Raw genomic sequence first — 21,937 nt, 5'->3', positions numbered from 1 at the left:
ACTCAATTTAGATTGGCATTTTATGAACCAAGTTAAAAGCAAAAAAGTTCAGATTGTTCAGTCTCACTATTGTATGTGGTTCAATTTGCAGTTTAAAAACTAGAAATGTGATATTCGTTTTGTAGGGGTGTGTGAACATTAATCAAACATTTCTTAGGGATATGGGGCACAGAAAATGTTGGGAAGCACTGCTTTAGCTGGAGATCCTGCAAGAGCTTGGACTTGATGACCAATAGGTCCCCTTCCAACTCTATAATTCTCTGATTAATGAAGAACATAACATCCCTGGCCTATCCACTCTCTCACACACATACCCGCTGAATACCAAGGGCTCTCTGTCTTCTATGTCAGTGGTCTGACAAAGCCAATCTGGGTTTTCCTCTGATTTTTAATGGAGGCCATGTGATATAATGTCCCATTAGGCTTCCTCCACATGTCATAAACTCTTTCCTTAAACAGCCCCCAGCCCCACTGTAATGAGCAGCAACGAAAGGATATTGTCTAAAATGACCATTGGCATGGATGACTGGATACAAGAAATGTATCTGATATCAGATAGATAGTTTGAACTTGGACAGGAGTAGTTGGCATTTCAAAGAACAAGGGGTGATAGTCATGAAATAGCACAAAGGATTGCTTTTCTCAGTGAACACAGGGTTGTGAGGCATTTTCAAAGCAGGAGACAGTGGACTGGTTGCATCTCTGCTGTAGTGCTCTGTAATAAGAGACAACATCTCAATAAGACAGAGAGACATCTGGCAATCATTCTGGAAAGGCCATAAATAAAAAAAGAAAACTGCCAATGTACTAGTAATACTCCAGAGACACCCAGAGATCAAAAATATTTAGTTGAAAAAACAGGTACATGCTTAATGTGCTTATTTAATAGTAAGGCAGAGTAAGCATGGAAACGAGTGACCATGTTGGCTGGAGAGCCAGATCTACCACATCTGGGGGGAAGCAGGTTGGGAAAGGTTAATCTATAAACAACATTTTGCTTTGCCATATGGGCAGCACTAGGTTTACAGAAATGAGGATTGAATCTGCTTGTCCTGCACTTTTGTATTCCCCAAAAATGCTTATAAAACATAGAAATGATTTCACAACTTAAAACAGGTACCAGTTTTATATGTTCAAAACAATTATTCAGGAAGGATTTTTTTTTGTATTATTCCTTAAACGAGTTTAGTTTGTGCACATGTTTTTTTTTAAATGATAGAGTGTGCCAAGAGGTATTATACAAGTTTTCTAAATTAAGATGGCTGTCTATTGTTCACCCTCCCACATATGACTCAAAGCGTCTAAGAATTTTTTCCCCTCAGATGCTATTCACTTCAAATGAGAGCTGACATCGAAATCTGAAACAGTTTTAAAAGGAGTTGCCGTGCAATTATTGCATTAGAAACTGGCAAAACAGAATTCATTACACAAGCCCACATGGATACAGCATCGGCAAAATCAGGTCTTATGCAAGTTAAACACTTGCTTCACCTTAAAGACACTCATGCATAGTCTGTACACATAGCAGAATGGAACAATAAAATTTGAGGATTATTTTATGGAACTGAAACCCTTTTTCAGGACAATGTAGGCTGCCACTTTTTTTAAAAAAAGTCACCCTTGCAAAACAAAACAAAACAAAACAAAAACGTCCAGAAATTAAAAAGCAGAAACAAATAAACAAACAAATCCCACCTTGCAGTAATCCATCACATTCCTTATTATGTTAGTTGTCTACTTGCCATATATATATATACAATATACACCTGAAAAGTTTCCCACCTCATTTTGCTGTGAATTTGGACCTTTGTGTGCATTCCTGTGTATTCAGGAACCATAAATCAGCTATCTTCAGCAAGTATTTGGAACAATCTTTTGCAAAACATTTCAGTTCTGGGGGATACAGCCTTTCCAACCTGGGTATGTCCAACAGAGAAAGCCTGTGATACAACCTCACGCCATGGCCCCGATCCAGAGAAAAAACAACTTCTGGCTCTACAGACTTTACACCTTAATGCCATATGGCCTTAATTTAATACCACTCTTGTCTCCAGCACCAGCCTCTGAATCCCATGCTTAGATCCTGGGAATTCTGTTACTAAAATTCTATAACAGCTACTGGATACTTTTATCATTCCCATTCTAACAGACATCACTGAGGATAGTGAAAGTGGAGACAGCTGATTTTTAAAAAAAAGAAAAACTAGTTTTCAATCATTTCATTAAAGCTACCTCAGCTTTATAGAATCCCTATGCAATCTAGGTTCTACCTGAGAACAGGGCAGCACAGTTGCTTTTTTCAATTATTACACACACACATGTTTAAGTGTCTGTCTAACAGAAAACACAGCTTGTGATTCCTCACCATTAAAACAGTGTTTAAAAAACACCCCAGTCTGATTATGCACCAGTACAAGGACTCATGTCAGTGCCAATATAAAAGAAGGATGAACTGAATGTGAGTTGCTCTCTGCAAAGAATAGGCGGCATAAGGCCAGGTCTGGTATAGCAGTTCAGGAAAAAAGCAGACCCTTTGCACAGAAAACATAAAGTTGGGAAATGGTTCTATATAAACCTGGAAAACCACTGACTACTGCCAGTCAACACAATCAGATGGAGCTGGGGCTGGGAGACCTTTGGTGGCCTAAGAAATGCATTTCAGAGACCACTTGCCCCCCACAGGCTGCACTTTACACATCCCTGATCAATGATACATGTGCCACCTTCAATTATAGACAGTTATTGTAGGAGAAACCTTGAGAACTCACAAACCTTATGTATTCTAGGGCGGGATACAGACCTCCGCTTTGCGGCGGTCTCCCGCCGGCGCCATTTGCTCCGTGCGGGAGCTGCAGCAGCCAAACCGGGCGGCTCCCGCATGGAGCAAAAAAGAAACTCCATTTCAGAGCTTCTTTTTGAGGCGCCTCTATGACGGCGCGAGGCGCCGCTGGCGCATTCGCGACATTATAGGCGCCGCAACACGTCTGGACGCTATGCGTCCAGTACGTAAAGATGGCGGCGCCCATGTGGAACGGGCGCCGCCATCTTGTACGTATTCTATACGTACTAGGGTTAGGGGGTGCGGAAGCACCGTCCCTTCCTAACCCTAGTACGTATAGAATACGTACTATATGGCGGTTTGTATCCCGCCAAGATATCTTATATTCCATATTAGACCTCTGAGAACTAACAACATTTTGCAAGTCCCCACTTGTTCTCATTAACATGAATGAGCAAACCCTACTGTGAGTATTGGGTGGTTAGTAAGCACCTAAGAACAGCTGAGTATCTATTGCTTGGTAATGCCTGGTCCTGACCATCGCCCAAAAGATACCAAACCCTACTGGCAGACTGCTTGATTAAGAGCCTGGAAGACATCCCACTCCTGTAAAGTATAAATGTTGCCTTAAGAGGCTTCTGTTTGTCTCAAGCAGAGGCAAGCATTGAAGGCTGGCAGTGCAAGAAAAAGTACATGGAAATAACCCAGATGGTCAGATGATACCCATCAAGTGCTCAGCTCATAGGCAGTGGATGTCAGATATCATACACAGGCCAGGAGCAGCACTGTAACTGAACTATCTACTCTAAAATGAGTATTGTTCAATGACTGAGGCCAGTCATGAAATAACCTTCACTAAATATGATAAAGTTACACACTACCAAAATGTGTCACAGATGGGTTCCTTGTGGCATAGTGCTACAGGAAGACCCTGTCTTTATCTGGACTGAGGGATTGACCTTACTAAGAAACTTTTCTTTAGACTGGCCAAAGTTTGTCTCTTTCTTTCAAACAGCTTCATTTATATACCACTTCATACCAAACTAGTAGTGTCTAAGCAGTTTACAACTGTAAGCTAATTGCCTCCAACAGTCTGGGTACTCATTTTAGAGACCTCGGAAGGATGCAAGCCTGAGTCAAGCTTGAGCCCTTTTGCTGGTATTGAACTTGCAACCTTATGGTTTTGAGTGAGCGGCTGCAGGACAGGTATTTAACCACTGCCCCACCAAGACTTTCTTCTTTTTGTCTACAACAGGTATTCACCCAGACTATGTTTCTTTATTGTGTCTGCTTCAGTCTAAAAATTGTGTGTGTGTGTGTGTGTGTGTGTGTGTGTGGCTTCAGTGATTTCAAGATCATTTTGCTCAAGTCATTTTGACTTTACTCAACAGTTCTCTTCCAAACATCCAGTTCTGGCTACACTTTCCACTTCTGCCAAAGAGAGAAGCCTGGATGTAGAGTTTTTCATAGCTGCTATCCCTGGAGCCATCAGCATATTTCTCCACAAACTTCAAGAAAGACCCACGAGGATTCCAGGATCTTTCAGAACTCTGGCCTCATTTTGTGGCTGTCTATTCTTATAGACTGTGGGGCTGTGCAGACTGTCCCTAAAGGGTGGCGCCGTGGTGATGCTGCAGCCCTGATCTCTCCTTTCCATGGCACAAAAACAAGCCGCAAAAAATGGCACCTTTCTGTACCATGGAAAGGGTGCCATAGCTGTCGGCGTGTGGCTTTTCCGTACTCCTTTGGTGCTATGTCATGTAGATGCAGTGCCAGAGGAGCACCATGACACTGCGCACCATATGGTGCTGTGCACGGTGTCACGCCGGCCTAGGGGCGGAGTTGGGGCATGAGTTCTGTAGACATCATGCCCTGACTCTACCTCCAGGCCAGCCAAAGATGCTGGTCTGCACAGCCTCGGTATCTTCCAAGTCCTTTACCAGCTTTCTATTGCATGCAGGCATAAATCCTGAGGTGTTAAGTATTTGAGACACTGGAACTCTCTGGCTGAGAATTCTAAATACCTCTCCCACAACTGCAAATCCCAGGATTCCATAGGGTGTTGTCAGGATAGTTAAAGTGGTATCATGGCATTATAAATGTGTAGTGTGACAGGGCCCCAGACCACTTCTCTCACACTCATCATAATTATCTCTACTTCTTCTATCTGTCTCTACAAGAAACCTGAGACCAGAGGCATGCAACACTGAGGAGTCAGGGGTCATACCAGCACCCCATATGACCTTCAGAAGCCTGCACCTGCCATTCTTTCTCCTTCCTCTTTTTGGTGTCAAACTGGCCAGTCACATGCATACTACGAAGGCTCTAGGGGCACAGTGAGCCATTTTGAGCCACTGTGGAGAGAAAGCTGGATTTGTTTTCAAAGTTCGAAAGCCTTTTCAAAATTGTTATTTTCTTAATCCCACTACAATCGCAGCCTCACTTGGTGAGAACACAATAAAGAGCCTTCTCAATGGCTGCTCCCACCCTCTAGAACACCCTTCCACAGGAGACTAGGCTCCTCCCTGCTTTCCTTTTGCTGACCAACAAAAGGCAAACGTTTTCATATAAGCAAACTTTTTAAAGTGTAAGCAGGGGACCTTCTTACTGGATTTTTCATTTGTCTTTTAAAACTATTTGTATGTCTTTTAAATGATTGTATACATTTTTATATAGTGATTTTAATTGTTTTAAATCTTTATTGTGAATATTTTTAACTGACTCTCTCTGGGAGCCACCTTGAGTCCCACTCTGGGAGCCAAGTGACATACAAGTGAAATGAATAAATAAAATGCTCACAGTAGGTCTCTTTCTGATCAGAACACACTTTCTCTAAACACCAGCTCTAAACTTATTATCTGCACATTCTTCCCTCTCTTTCCCTTTTTGATCTTTCTTTTCTACTGATCATATGTCACAGAGCAGCATATAGCCACTTAATTCCACCTTGTGAGGTATGCTTGTAAGTGTAGCTACTATCTTTCTATTTCTTTTTATCTTTATTTTTACACCCAAGGCCTAGAAATGCAATGGCTGAAGCTGAGGAATAGGGTATTAGTGCTATAAACAGGAAGAGAAAGAAATTAAACCTTTTAACTGTTTAACATTGTGACAATTCTGATACAACAAACTGATTCCCATCACACCCATTTGATACCTTTTTTAAAAAATTCTGTGCTTTTATTTATTAATGGGGAATGAAAAGAGTTGCGCATCAGCTTTGCTTGCTCAATCCACATGCTTCTGCATTTTTATTTTAAAAAATCTGGCACACCTTTTGCAAGCATAAGACTGGGAATGGGTTTAATAATACTTGGAGTACTACTTTTTACTTGTGGTAAAAGAACAGAAGAAGAGATGAAAAGAGCAACTTTGGAATTTTAACAGCTTTCCTCCTCCACGCTATCTAATGTTATAAGCATGCTTACACGTGCACTTATGCAACTATGTATTGCATAAGTCTGAATTCCTGCTCCCTTAAAAAAAAAAAACCACACACACACACACACACACACACACACATACACACAACACAGTAGGATTGAAAAGCAATGATTACACTTTGCTTTGCAGCTTCTGTTTCAGGTTATAATACTGCAACATTCATACACCAGTAAGTATAGCTACAGGTTAAATATCCTTTATCCAAAATGCTTTGGACCAGAAGTAGCTCACAACTATACAGAACCTTAAGTCTTCTGCTGAGCATTTCAATTTTTTCCCCTGATTTTTGAATACCTGTACAGTATTTGCGTATGCCTAATGAGATATAATGAGGCTGGAGAGAGACAGAGGATCTGTGAATTGGTGGGAAGCCAAGCATAGTACTTGAAGCAAAGAGATGCCTCATGCCATTTAGCCTCACAAATACAGTACAAATACATAGCTCAAAACGTTTAGGATTTTGGATTATTTCAGAATTTCAGATAAGGTATACTCAACTAGTAAGAAGTGTATCTCATAAGTGAGGGCTGCCTGCAGTTAACTTGCTTTGTTTTCCATTTTTTGACTGATAAAACTTGACTCTGTAGGATTTTAATATACAAATAAGGAAATATTATAAAGCCATAATACAGTGGACCCTTGTTATACACTGGGGTTTGGTTCCAAGATCCCCCGTGTATAACAAAATCTATGTTTGCTATGTATAATGACATAGCAAAATGGTGTCCCTTATAAAAATGTAAAATCAGGGTTTGATATTTGAAATTCATACTTTTTTGGAACATTTTCAAACTGTGGATGCTTGAATCCGTGTATAAAAATCTGTGTATAAGAAGGGCTGACTGTACTCATCAAGTAATCAAATATTATGTTCATTAATAAAGCACCCCACTATTACTGACCCAAGCAATGGTAAGTAAACAAAGTATTATGGGAAACATTACTTCTAAGAGGAGGTTTTCCATACAGTTCACCTGCCCCAACTGTGGGCTTGCCATCTGCGGATTAAAGATCTGCAGATGGCAAGCCCTATTACCCCATTGGCTGTGTGTACAAGCAGCAGTGGCAAAGCAATTGTGTGCACACAGCCACTGAAAACTGTAGGACTTGAGGTCCCACAGTTTTTTGCATCTGTGGATGTGTATGTCCTCAAACAAAACCTCCACAGATACTAAGGGCCAAGTGTATATGTCTGACCACATCTCTGTGTCTGATATGCTAATCTGTTGCTGCTACTCACCAGTAGTAAAACTTGCTAATACCTTCATACCATATACACTTTAGACTATTTCTTGATGACTCTTATTCAGATTGGCAGGATTTGTGACAGATGGTCACTGGAATTGGAGTGAAAAGGTGTAAGTACAGTAACACATTCCTTGAAGCAAATCCATTAGAACCATAGGCTGCAGAATATCAGACACAGAGATATGGGTCCTGGTAGAAGGAAACCACAGTAGGCAGAGTCATCAGAAATTAGACCATTGCAATGAAACACCTTTCCCACATTCTCATTTTTAGTCTCAGAATTTGTGTTCTATTCTTGTGGTCAAAATAGGCATCCACTGATGAAGTCAGTGAATAGAAATAGCTTACTGTTTTTAAGGCTATATTAGGATTTGATGAGTGAGTGGACCTCAGCTCTCAGACCACAATTTAGAAAAGTAACTTTTCTGGACAAATCTCAGACTTCCCCAGCCACCATGGCTTCTCTGGGGGGAAAAAGTGGTCAAAAGGTTCAGACACAGTAGGCTTCACATTTCCAAATATGTTGGATTGTGACTCTGGAGATCAGGGTTTGATTCCCCACTGGGTGACCTTGGACAACTCACATGCTCTCAGCTTCAAGAGAAGGCAATGGCAAACCTCCATTATATTAGGGTCACCGTAAGTTAGCAACAACTTGAAGGCACACAACAGCAACAACAACAACAACAACAACAACAACAACAACCCTAAAATCTCCCCACAGAATTAGAAGTGAGGGGAGAGTAGGATACACTAAAAAATTCTATCCACCCTGTGACATTACTGTGTCCAGTCTAGTTCCAGCCTACTCTGTATGTTGAAGAGCAAATATATAGAGTAGAGAGTCTTCTGTGTATAGTCTTTGCATTGCAGTCTCCTGCAAGGGAAAAAACAAAAGGAAAAGGAAGACATGGCAGTTTCTACATAAGCAAAGCTGGAATACGGTTTTAGCATTTGGGGAGCAACATCCACAATACTGTAATTGTTGTGAACAGACTTCTTGTGGTGTGCCACTCAATATCCCTTCAAGGAAAAGAAGGATGCAAATGTGAAGAACATATACAGATGACTGCTGATATGCAGCAGATGTCACTATGGAAAATACAAGATCAGCAGTACTTAAACATGTCATCTCTTCTAAAGGTAAAGCAAAGCAGGTCTTCCCAATCTCCTAATATATTTTTTCGAATTCTCTATCTCTGATCCAGTTGTAAAATGTCTTACAATTATTCTGAGTTCAACCTTATTTGCCTATTGTGTTTTATTTAAACTGTCACAGTCTGTTTGATAAACCTGAACATCTGTTTACCAAAGGCACCCTGGGTTCTCTTCCATTAAGCTTCAAAAGCAATCCTTCACACCACAAGAAATTGCTGTTTTCACACAATATAATTCAATTTACAATTGCTAATACATTCTAGGCGCCAGCTGAAAAGTAAGATCTAGGGATTTTAAAAGTATAAACAAGGTCAGAAAGAACATCCCTGAGGAGATAGGATTTCTAGTTGTATTAGTGTGAGTCTCCTTTACGGGAAACAGCACAGCAGGTAAAAATGTGAAGAAGGATTTGGAGAAACAAAATAGCAATGTAGGAAAAAGTCAGGCTTAGCAGGGAGCTCACAGAAATCCGAGTTGTTTAAATATAAGCATAAAGAGCAGCCGTTTGTCAGCTTAGCATTTCATTACCATTAATATTACCACTGTGGTAAATGAAACACATGATTGAAATCCTTGTGGTTTTGGGCACTTTTAACTAGCTTTTTACCTACAGGAAAATGTTCTTTAATACTTACCAACTACAGATGATTTGTACTGATTAACTTCTTACTTTATGTTTGGGAATGACAAATTAGAAATATGATTTCAAGATTACAAATCTAATATATGTCTACTTAGTAGTAGGGATTATTCTACTACATATCAAAGGTTTAAAAATTTACTTTTGGAACTACAAGTCATAAAATGCTTTGGCCAACTGCTCTGTTTTTCTAAACTCTGGTACATATATGTAGTCACATGCAAGATGTGTGCACAAATGTACCATACAAAAATAGTCATGGGGATACAAAAGAAAAGAAGAATACAACTGGCTGCTAAAAGAGTAGGGCTGGATGCTGTTAGTTTATTTGGTGAGGGATCACTCTGGTTTGGAACACAGTAAGATGGGTGTTCAAATCGCTTCTCAATCATTTAATGTTATGTTTATCTTCTCCTTAAAATAAATGTTGTGGATGAGTGGGGATTCACAAGACAAATACAGAACAAGTAGCTAACAACTATATAGAACCTTATGACTTCCACTGAGCATTTCTCTATACCAGGGAAGGCATGGTGTCCCAACAGTACTGGATCAAAGTGACTAGGGCTCTGGAGCATTAAAAAAAACCAGGGCCCTCTTTGTGCCCAAGGCAAGGATGCATCTATGGCCATATCCCACCCCCACATCCCACGATCTGGGTCCAAGGATGTATGGCTGAGGCCAGCGTTTAAAAGGCAGTGTTGCCAATGTACCATCTGCATCTCTTCACACTGCAGCTGGAAAATGGGGCTGCTAGTAAATACTACAAATCCATGAGGAAGTGGGATGAAGGAGAGATTTTCAGTTATGTTCTCTCCCTGCAGGGACATTTCTCTCTTTACAACATTACCATAGATTAAGAAACGTTTGTGCACCTTGTCTCTCTGTGTGCACACATGTGGCACAAGGAACAGCATAGGAGCACTAGCCACTAAAGGCTCTGGAGCATTCAGTCCAATTGCACCAATGATAATCCAGCCTTGCCTTCAGATGAGGTTGGTCTGAAATGCCCCTTAGCCCTAGTCAGCATAGCCACTGATGAGGGACGATGTGAGTTCAAAAACATCTGGGAAGATAAATATTCCCCAGCCTTGTATTAAACTTTTCTTAGTAGGATTCATTCATTGAAGCATCTAGAAAAAATATCGTGTTTTCACATAAACTGCATCATCTCAAAGACAGTTGAACAAAGAGGCTGAACACCATTGGAAACCAGAAATATTCCCCACCCTTCATCTTGAAGCATTAACTACAGCTGTTTCAGTTGTACAGAAACTCAGGAATAATAGTGGCTAACAGTGTTTAATTCAGTCATTAAACATGCTACTGCATATAGCACAAACATTTGGAGAAGATGTTCTGCTCATGGAGTGAGTGATTGAGTGATTTATTGAATAGTCTACACACCACTTCAAATTGTTCATGGAAGATCGTGTGGACTGTGTCCTTAGAGCTGATACAAGTGCAAATATTTACACAATACAGACAAACACATGGGAAGTTCCACCATGAGAGGGGTTATGTGGCCCCATTCCCCATTCACACATAAAGGTAAATAGGTTCTTGAATGGCCAAATAGGACTGAAATGTCTTAGTCTTTGTATGGCCAACTGCTATAATAAGTGCTCAAAAGCAATAGAACAGTGTCACTGCAGCTCATTCCATCTCTTACCTCATCTTATTCATCTTCTCTTCTCCTCAGAAGGCTGCAGAAGCAGAAGACACAAAAACACGAGCCACAATTTTGTTGGAGCACTACACCCACATTAATGTGGTTGTACCTTTTCATGGATAGTTCCAAGTGAGGTCTCTAGTGGAAACAATTGTTACAAAAGCACACAGAGATACTTTGTTTCAGTTTTTTACTTGGTGGGAGTGGTAGCTTATTGACCATTGGACGATGTGTGAGCTCACAGACATGGCTGTTGTGAAATCAGTTGTGCAACTGTGGTACCCACTGTAACTATAGTGGCATATATTTACACTATGCTTAAAGTGTAGAGGATCTTGATTCGAGGCACTGTCTATGTGATCAGGAACCCTAAAAAGTGTTCCCAATGGGAATGGAACTCCCGGTCTCTCACTTCCATTTCAATCTTCATCAATAAAATATCACAAGGTTGCAATATTCAGAACTATTGATTCTTCCCCTTGTATTCCCCCATACTGAATAATCCGATGATTTCAAAGCAATACAAACTTTATCATATGTTGCCAGTGTTGCCCAGTTCAATCAAGGCATCAAATATAAACCTGTTCTTGCTCATAGTAAAGAGTTAACCTGACCAATAAGGCTGTCTAGGGCCTGTCTCATCATTTCAGAATTATTGAGTGATAATCGAATATTTAACTGCTGTCATTATTATACTCTTCAGATTTCTTTAAGCTTTCCTTTACTGTCAGTACATGCCAATATTTATTTATGGGTCCATCCAAGAGACAATTAGCACTAGGGCTGCATCTACACTGCAGAATCAATGCAGTTTGACACCACTTTAACTGCCATGGCTCAATGCTATGGAATGCTGCAATCTGCAGTTTTATGAAACAGAACTCTATCTGAGAGTTCTAATGTCACTACAAACTACAAATCCCAGAATTCCATAGGATAGAGCCATGACAGTTAAAACAGTCAAACTGCATTAATTCTGTAATGTGGCAACAGCCTGTGATTCCACTTCAACTGCCATGGTTCTATCCTATGGAATTTGTCATTTAGAAAGGAATACTTAAAATTGTCAGTCAAAGAGTTCTAGTGCTCATCAGAATATATATGCCAGGATTGCATGTGATGTAGCCATGGCAGTTAAAACTGAATCATGTTACTATAATTGTGTAGCGTGAATGAGGCTTAACATTCATCTGAAACTGCTGCACTTGCATAGCACAGAATCAACTCATAACCACACATAGCTTTGAAATCATCTTGGTTGGTGGCTGTCACTAATCTTGTGGAAGCAAATTGATAATTATGTGCTGTGTCAAGAAGGGGCATAACCATTGTGATGAGTAGTAACTGAGAGCTTCATGCTCCATGCATTTCTCTCACTATCTCTTAAAGCTATCCAAGTTGGCAGTCATCACTACATCATGTCAAAGTGAATTCCATAATTTAAGTGTGCATTATATCAAAAAGTACTTCTTTTTGATGTCCCTGTATCTGCTACCAGTAAGCTTCACTGGAATGACCTCAAGTTCTGGTATTCCGAGAAAGGGAAGAAAATTTTCATGACACCACATGTAATTTCATAAACCTCTATTATGTTTCTCCACTCCATTACTTGTCTTTTTTCTAAAGAGCTTTTATTTCTTCATTGTCATCAACCTCACTGCTAAATTAAGGTGGATTTGCTATAATCTAGTGGATAATCTGTTCACGCTTGAATATGAGTAAAGCAAATTATTTTCCTTTGATTCTTTTATCTGTTCTCATATCACAAAACGTGTCACAAGATGTATTCAGCTGAACTTTCCTGCCTTGTATTGTCTTATAATTCCCCTTCTTTGATTGTTTTTCATAAAATCCCAGACATAAGGATAACAAGCCAGTTACTCCAGTAAAAAAATTAACATGTACATATAAAAAGGCATGACAAGGTTATGGGAAGCAGCCTACAGGAGTGCTGATTACATGACAGGATAATACAGAGCAAAATAAGCTGTAACTATTGCAAACCCAAACCACAGAAGCAATTAACAGTCCACGATAGTCTAGGAAAATGCACTTACAGGAAAACGGCAGCTACAGGAGCCGAGTCACTTACAAATTACATTTTTAAACAGTAGTGCCTTCCTATCAATGTAAAACTATTTCTGGTCACTTTGACTCTTCATTACATACTTTAGCTGCTAATCTAAATAGCCAAGAACTTATTTGAGCCACTGTAATTTAAGTTTATAAAACTCAAGATTGTAGATCGCAAAGCAATTTTAGAAGTAGACCTGGTGACCTTGGTGGATCTATGCCAGAATGAGTAGGTTGAACATTGCAACATGTGGCTGCTTGCCATTTTATAATCAATTTTTTCAAAACAGTGATATTTTCCACATCCTGACTCCCTCTAGCAGTTCTTAGTTTAGATTTCAATTTTGATTACTGAACCGATATTTAACAAGTTTTGGACAGGACAAAGCCTCTGGAGAAAAATTCCCTTTTTGTTCTTGTTACACTCATTAAATGTCCTATTAAAATAAGAAATCAATTATTTTAATTAAAATGATACTCATTTTTAAAAAGTTCACAGTGAGCAGTAGGAAGAAACACCCCTTCATTGTAACCTTTTTTTTCTATCTCTCTTTCCTGCCACCTATCTAGTATGTTTACTGATTTGGCATTTGGTAAATCCCAAAACACCCACTAGCAATATGCTCAGTACCGTGAATGGAGCCTCCCAAAGCCAAGAGAGTCTATGGCTTTGCTTGAAACGGATGCCAATTTTCCACTACAATGCTGTTTCACATATTTATCCTCTGTTGTCCAGCCTCCCTAGCTGATTCAGAATGCAATAATTTGCTTTCCCATATGTATGCAGTAGGAAGATGACACATGCAACACAGTGACTGAGCCATGTGAAAACCAAGAATGGAGCATAGGCCACTCTTTTTATCTAGTATTGACTCCTCTCAGTAAATGAAACATTGCATAAGGCATTTTAATATTTGTTCCAAAAACATTATGACTGTTGTGCCCAAATTAGATAATCAAGTTCAAGTTAAACCAAGTTTTCAAGGGAATCAGACCTTTGAAATGTTACCTTTTTTTTACTACAATTTCCAAAAACCCTCAGGTAGACTGGGCAAATTGGCTTGAGATTGTACCAGTTGTAGTCCAAAAAAGTAACATTTCCAAATTCCTCAGTGGATCATAGGTTTTGAGCTGCTGAGCAGTACCTTTAAAAAAGTACAGAGAGTGCCTGTCCATCCCACTCTCTGGCCTGAGTCCTTTCCCCTAATCCCAGTGGTGAGGAACCTGGTTATGATCAGTCATTTCTGAGCAAAAATCACTCCACATAAAAACATTATTCTTTCTGGCCAGACAACAACATCTTACTTCCATGGTGTTTCTCAATAAATTTATTTTAATGATGACAACTAATGAGGAAAATTAATAGCAGGAGCAGCAGTAGTGTTTCTCTGACTATGCCGACACGCAGGAGTTGTTTCACTCAGGCTCACATAGGAGCTTAAATCAAAACAAAAACTTATTTCCAGCTCAGCATTTCTGCAGCCCTCTCACTCTTGTTGGCTCCTCACCTCGAGCCTTTATATTTTGCTATTTTGGTTTTTCTAATCCCAACATCACAAGTCAATAGGTTTGGCTGTCATTTGCTGACTTCAGCAAATGAGTGCTGTGCTTCTAAGGTCTGACCTGTCACTGAAGCCAGTGAAACGGGTGTTTCTCTGGGTTTTCGAATCAAGTGCACAAGTCCCACAGTTGTATTAGGACACATTGCTTAGAAGCACAACTTTCAAAATGTCTACACAGAAATATGACTTATTGAGTTCAAATGAGATGACTCTCAGACAAGTGGAGATTGGTTTGCAGGGTCCTATTTTTTTTTTAAAAAAAGAAATATCTTTCGGGGCTGATATATATCCTTCCTTGCTGCATTCCCACAGGATTTCTCTTGCACAATTTGTGCTGCCTCCTTATATCCAAAGACCCTATTCCAGCAGCAAGAATGTTGTACTACCAGGACTGTCCTTATAGAGAAGCCCTGAAGGTCATGTAACTGCTGGCAATGAATGTACCCATTTAACAAAAGAAAGCTGTATTCTTTCTGCCTCTAGCTCTTTTCCAGTAGTACGGTCTGCTAAAGTTTGCATGTCTAGCCAGCAGGTCAAATTTCTGACAGTCTTTGCCCCAGTTATCACCACAGTTGTCATTAATGCCCATATTTCAAGCTTCTGCATCTGGTTTCTTTTAAAAATAATTTATCTCAATATGTCATAGAGAATTGCTATTAAACTGATAACTATAAAAACAAGAACAGCTTCAAAATACTACTACAATTCATATTTTTAATCTGCTTTTAAAAATTTTCATTTATAATTATTACTGTTAAATCTTTTTTATAAAAAAAAAATCAGGATGAAAATATAGATTGGCTTCTTTTCTCACTATGTATTTACTAATGCACATGATCTCATAAGCCTTCTCACCAGAATAAGCCTTCTCACCAGAATAAGCCTTCTCACCAGAATAATCCTTCAATGGGATTGAATCACTGTGATTACTATGAATGAAAATGTGTCTGGGCAAACCTCAAACGGCTAATTTGAAAGGCATTACTACATCTGAAGATGCCAGCCACAGATGCTGGCAAAACGTCAGGAAGAAACTCTTCTAGAACATGGCCACTTAGCCCGAAAAACCCCACAAAAAACTAAGCATTACTACAGTGTTTGTTTCTTTTTCAAAAGCATCGATAGTCCTCAGATCTGAAAAATGTTTACATATATCATTAATATATACTGTATCAGCATAGTCCCTTGCCATAAAGTTTCTAAGGTCACAACCTACACATGATGTAACATTTGTCTGTTACATCAAACGCTTCAGCTGAAAACAATTTTCTTCACTTTTCTGCGTATATGTTTCATGCAGCTGGAGTATTCATCATAAGGAGAGTAAAGTGCCCACTTTACAGGATAGTTTAGATATTTGATTAAAAGTATTTAGCTAATTAGGATCATATCTAGCTTATGACAAATAATTAAACCCAAGGATTTCATATCTTCTGTCAAATCCATACTGGCTTTTCAAGAGCTCTGCTTTTATAACTAACAGTGAACATCTGAACTCTACTGTGACTTATTTCCTGCAGTGTTATAGCCTTAAATTGCAACACTAAACATGCCCATGAGGCTGTAAGTCCTATTGCCTGCAGGGTGACTTACTTTCAAAAAAGCATATATAGGATCAATCTGAAATGGTTCATTCAACTGTTGAACACCAGTTGCAAATGCAAAGATCATACAGTAGAAACAATTCCCTTATTCCCTTTCTTTTTCTCACTACTTTACTTCTTTACAAGGCCACACATATGCAAAAACTATACAAACAACATGATATCTTACTGAAGCAGGATGGAAAGTATGAAACAGTGGATGATGTAGTATAGTATAGTGCCTGATGAGATCATACTTTGAGTGAGCCTACAAATCACTCAGTAAAGCAAGACCTCCCCATTGCTGCTGTGTGCCCTCAAGTTGTTTTTGACTTATGGTGAGGCTAAGGCAAGCCTATCATGGGGTTCCTTGGGGTTGAGACTGTGTGACTATCCTAAGTTTACCCAATGGGTTTCCATGACTGAGCCAGGAATCAGACCCTGATCTCCAGAGTCAAATATTCAAACCACTACACATCAGTCAATATGCACACCTCAAGGAAAATCTATTTGATTCAATCAGTTCATTTTGACTTAGTGGAGCATCACAACCAAAGCACACAAGGAAAGAAGGTACATTTTACCTTACTAGCAACAGGATTAATTTCCACTTGCCTTGAGTACACACAGTTACTTTTTGTACTGTAGAGGGTAGAAGGAGTTTTTTTTCTGCTAGAAGTTTCTTCTGATTGGAAATTTTACTTTGGGCCACACTGCCTGCAGGAATCAGGGAACTGTAAAACCCAAGGTGGGGAATTTTTCCAAGCTCTCCTTTTGTTGCAGTCTCTACAAACAGGCTTAGACATTTTTATTTTATTGGTCTTTCTCTGTCTCTCAGGTAAGATTAACATCAAGTACTGTTCAATAAGATGAAATTTTTCTGCATGTTCTTTCTACCATCCAGTGAACAAAAATCCACACACAACATTTACAGGCTAACATGTCTGGGATTGAATCCTGGCTAGCAAGAAGCCCAAGTGCTGAATGGCTGGTGAATGCTTTCATTCTGGGTTGGAAACGGAGCCACAAAAATCCACAGCAAGAGTGGAGCCATATGGTCTAGAAACCCAAGGAAGGCTGCCTAATTTGTCAGCCTAATGGGAAGGGATCTACCATGTCATCTCCACTTATCTGGAATGTAACAATCACTCTAAAAGTAAACTTCTAAAAGGACTCCAGGTCTTAAGGGTACAATGAAAAGGGTTGCAGCCTGCTTTTTCTGGGCAGTTTGGCTTCTTTCTTTTTACATGCACTCACTGCTTGCTTTTATTGCATAGAAACTAGGCTTGGGAACATCCACAGTTCAAAAGGACTCTTTTATTTCTAGGCATATTCAGACACACCATATTCAAATTCTTAGCATAAACCCTAAATCTTAGGAAGTTTCCAGAATGCTGGAAATGGCCAGTGGTCATGCTGGTTGCAGGATTTTGGGTGTTGTAGTCCAATGAGTAACCTTTCCAAGCTCTGACATAGCCTACCCATACATTTTGGTGATAATTTAAGGTCCAGATAGCCAATCGCAAACCTTTGCTGATTAATTCTTTTCCAGATGACATGACACTACTTTTAACAGCTTGCTTTTAATTCTTTTGATAGTTTAATTTTAACAATTTAATTGTGTGATGTGTACATACTTTTAGCTGTATCTGTTTTCAGTTTATTAAAGCTACCTTGAGTCTCATGGCTTTCAAAAGGTCAGAATATTAATTAATTAATTAGTAAGTAAGTAAGTTAACAAGTAATATGATGAGATGGAGCTGGCCTTCTCAGTGTTTTGAGATTCAACTACCAGAAGCTCAGCCAACATGATCACTGATAAGGAATTATGGAAGCTGTAGTCTAAAACATCTGGAGAGTTCAAAGTTCTCTGCCCCTGGCCCCATCTTAGAGATGGTTGAGGATTAACAGAGGGATATCAGGGTTTTTAGTTTTAATTGTTGTTTTTATTCTTGATATTGTATTTTTAATATGTTATACTATTTAATACTGTCTTAAGGGGGGAGGGATAAAGTGTTTTTAATTGTCATATTTTATATTTTACTGTTGTATACCGCCCTCTGGCAAACCAATCCGGGCGGTATACAAATAAATATTATTATTATATTATTTATTTCCATTTGGTTAGAGATCATCCAAAAGACACTGACACATGTTAAAAGGAGAGTGTTGTGATGGTAGCCTCTCAGACTGGATATAAAATGTCCTGGTCTGAGAGGCTGCCATCACAACACTCTCATTTTAACATGAGTGATACGTGTGTGTAGTAAGTAGTAGTAGTAGTAGTTGTTGTTGTTGTAGTAGAGTGGCTAATATTCTCCAAAATGCAGGAATACCTGTTTCACTACTTCCTTCAAAACAAAAATCAAATTTATACAATTTATATAAAAGTATCACCAAAATTGTTTTCTAGACTAGCCCAGGTTAGATCCCCCCCCTTTCTCTTGCTTTGTTCTATTGCAGCCTGTTTCTTCAGTCACACAGATACATGAGTCTGTCTAAAATGGCAAACAGGCAGGTGCCAGGGGAAGGGAGCAAGAAAATGGTAGACCTCTGAAAAAAGACAACAGGGAGAAAGGCACTGGCCCTTGCAAACCAGAAATACAGTAACTCAGTGCACAATCAGCAGATATATACAAATTGGGGTTGAGCACTGGACTATGACTCTGGAAACCCGGGCCCAATTCTCCACTTGGTCATGAAACCCACCAGAGGACCTTGGGCAAGTCGCACCTCTGACTCAGGGATGGCAATGGCAAACCCTCTGAACAAATCTTGCCAAGAAAACCCTCGGAGGGGGTCACCATAAGTCAGAAACAACTTGAAGGCAACAACAAGAACAAACACAAATATATTGCAAATGATGTGCAGGACACAGAACCTCTGTTGAGCCGGGCCTGTTCAGCTCATGCATTAAGCAGTTTCTTGCTATTATGTATATAAAAAAGGGAAGATTATTCCCCTCTTTTTCATCTTTTCTTTCTGAAAATGCCTCCTGTCATGTTTACACCTATCGCAGTATAGCTATTGCCCTCTTGTGGGAAAATAATGGACCCAGTTCCAAAAAAGCAAAAGGCAAGGAGTGAAATGCCTAGAAGTGGAGGGGAAAGAAAAGTGGTGCCCAGAGCATTGCAATGAAACTGTATGGAATGCACCTGGGGCAGCATTTCTAACCCCTTCACAAAGGCCTGAGGCAGGTTGATTTGCAGGGCGACTAGATGTCCTCACTGCAAAGGAGGACAAAGGCACCACGAAATGGAGGACAATGCCAGAAAACGGAAGCTTTTGCACAAGAAACGCTCAACACGCTCCTCTAGAAAATAAATTCATGCTTCTTAGCCGGGTTCTGTCCAGCTTGGAATAGCTCCTGGACAAAAGTTGAAATGGAGGACATGCCGGAGGGAAAAAGAGGATGCTTAGTCAAACTGGCTGGAATGAAACCGTACTTCTTAAACTCTGGTTAAATGAGAGCCTACCTGCTTAGCGAATATAGATATTACCTGAGCCCCTGGTTGAATGAGAGCCTACTTTAGGATGCATTAAACAGGCCTTAAACTTGCAGGCTTGGTTTTACGGGGAAGAGGGGGCGGCTTTAGATTAGCATATTTTTATTTGTACATTTTTAATATGATGTTAGCCACCTTGGGTCCCAGTTGGGAGAAAGGTGAGATAATGATGATGATAATAATAATAATAATAATAATAAAATAATAATATATCGAATATAGATTTATCCTCAGCCCCTGGCTGAATGAGAACCTACCTGCTTCTTGAATAGAGATATTATTCTCTCTGTTTGATGGGAGCCTACCGCTTCTCCAGTATATTATTCTGGACTCTCTCAGGGAGAAGCAGGAACCTCCCATCCGTTCCATGTCCAAAGGGCAGGACTGATAAGGAGCAAGGCACCAGGCAACCTTTAGGGAAGAAAGCGCCTTCGCAGGCAGCCTTGGCTCTCTGGCGGCGTCCACACTGGAGGAAATAATCCGGTTTGATCCCTCCTTTAAATGCCATGGCTCCATGCTCTGGAATGCTGGGGCATGGAAGTGTTGTGGCACCAAGTACAACAAACTCTCATGCCCAGCATTCCAGAGCATGGAGCCATGGCAATTTAAAAGAGGGATCAAACCGGATTATTTCCTCCAGTGTGGACGCAGCCTCGCCCTGCTGCAGCCAAACTCTGCCCAGAGGTGAGGAGGGCCTTCCATCCCTCCATCCTCCTCTTCCTGGGGATGCGGCTGCGCTGCTGCTGCTACTCACTTGTGCCTTCTTCATAAGGAAAGAGAGCGCTGCAATCCAGCCCCAGCAGCTGCGTCGTCCGAACTCCGTTTAGCGGCTCTGTAGCTCCTGCATGTTGCAAAGGCGGCTAGTCCATGCATTGGGGGGCTCTGCGTCCTCTCCTCCTCCTCCTCAGCTCTTTCTTTCTCTTTCTTTCTTTCCCTTTTCTCTCTCCCTCTCTCTCTCTCTCTCTGGCTTGCCTAGTTCTCCTTGCCCTCTCCAGGCTTCTTTGCACAGCCTCAGCGTCCCTGTCAGCCGAGCAGAGGCGGGGAGGGAAGCTCCAGCCAGCCTCAAAACCCTGTCTTTTATAGCTCCCTCAGAGAGGCAGCCCTGACAAGGAGAGGGAGAGGGGGAGAAGAGAGAGGGAAGCAGGGCCCGCCTTCCTCACGTCTCGGCCAAGGAAGGAAGGGGGGGGGAACCCCTGGGCTTGGAGGACTGGGTCCACACTGCAGGGGCCATCCGCTCTGACACCGCTTAGAACTGCCAAGGCTCCATGCTCTGGGGGCTGATGTCTGGGGAGACTCCTTCCCTGTCAGAGAGCCACAACAAAACTGTACACATTCCCAAATGCACCTGAGGAAGGAGGCTGAAGCCTAGGAAAGCTCATGCTGCCCATTTCTTCCTTTCAGTGAGTCTCAAAGAGGCTACAAGATCTCTCTAAATAACAATAATAATAAATACCAAAAGCATCTGAGGAAGGAGACTGAAGCCTAGGAAAACTCATGCTGTCCATTTCTTTCAGTGATTAGCCTCAAAGGTGCTGAAACATTATTATTATTATTATTATTATTATGCTTTATAAAGTGCTGTAAGTTTACCAGAACTGGGGAGTAGGAGTAAAGGAATAAGAAGTCATTTCAGGAGCAGGAGTAGGAATAAGGAGTAACAACATGTATTTGTTACTCCTTATTCCTGTTATTATATAGTACATGCAAACAGCAAAAAACAAACACACAAACAATTTTATTGTATTGCACTGGAGAAGGGACTGAGAGGCAAAGACACACACACACACACACACGCCTTGCAAAGCAACCAGGGCTTTTCCCCAGGACTGGGGAATAGAAGTAGGAGTAAAGAGGTTTTTTTTACAGGAATAGGAGTAGGAGAAACATTAAGAAAAAGTAGGACAAGGAGTAACCCCAAAATCACCACTACTCCCCAGCCCTGAAGTTTACACAGCGCTGTACATACAATTAAGCTAAAATAACAAAAATAGAAATAGAAATTTGCCATCAGCGTACATACCATTAAAAACACAAGTTAAAAGCAGTTTTAAAAACACATTTAAAATATAATGTAGAAATACAACACACACACACAGACCCCATTATAAGCTCTGTCTGCTGCACCATATTACAACCCTAACACCTCCTTAAGTAAACAGATCCTTACATGTCAGTGGAAAGACAACAAGGAGGGGACATCATCAACAACAGAACAATACACAGATTAACATGGGAATCACTCCTCCTTACCCAGGATCACACAGTGTGTGTG

General features: G+C 40.4%; 1 protein-coding gene across 3 annotated transcripts in view; it reads right to left on the bottom strand.

The window, feature by feature from the left end:
- KITLG (KIT ligand) overlaps positions 1–20,701 on the bottom strand; it is an 88,727-nt gene extending 68,026 nt beyond the window's left edge. For all 3 annotated transcript variants that reach the window (XM_042470841.1, XM_042470842.1, XM_042470843.1), the window contains exon 1: positions 20,420–20,701. In XM_042470841.1, coding sequence (XP_042326775.1) covers positions 20,420–20,434 — 15 coding nt within the window. In that variant the 5' untranslated portion in view covers positions 20,435–20,701. The remainder of the gene's footprint in view (positions 1–20,419) is intronic.
- Positions 20,702–21,937: the final 1,236 nt, after the last annotated feature.

The sequence above is a fragment of the Sceloporus undulatus genome, chromosome 5, assembly GCF_019175285.1.
Source record: "Sceloporus undulatus isolate JIND9_A2432 ecotype Alabama chromosome 5, SceUnd_v1.1, whole genome shotgun sequence".
Taxonomy (NCBI): domain Eukaryota; kingdom Metazoa; phylum Chordata; class Lepidosauria; order Squamata; family Phrynosomatidae; genus Sceloporus; species Sceloporus undulatus.
The sequence above is the reverse complement of the archived record's forward strand: the minus strand, read 5'-3'. Positions and strand labels throughout refer to the sequence as shown.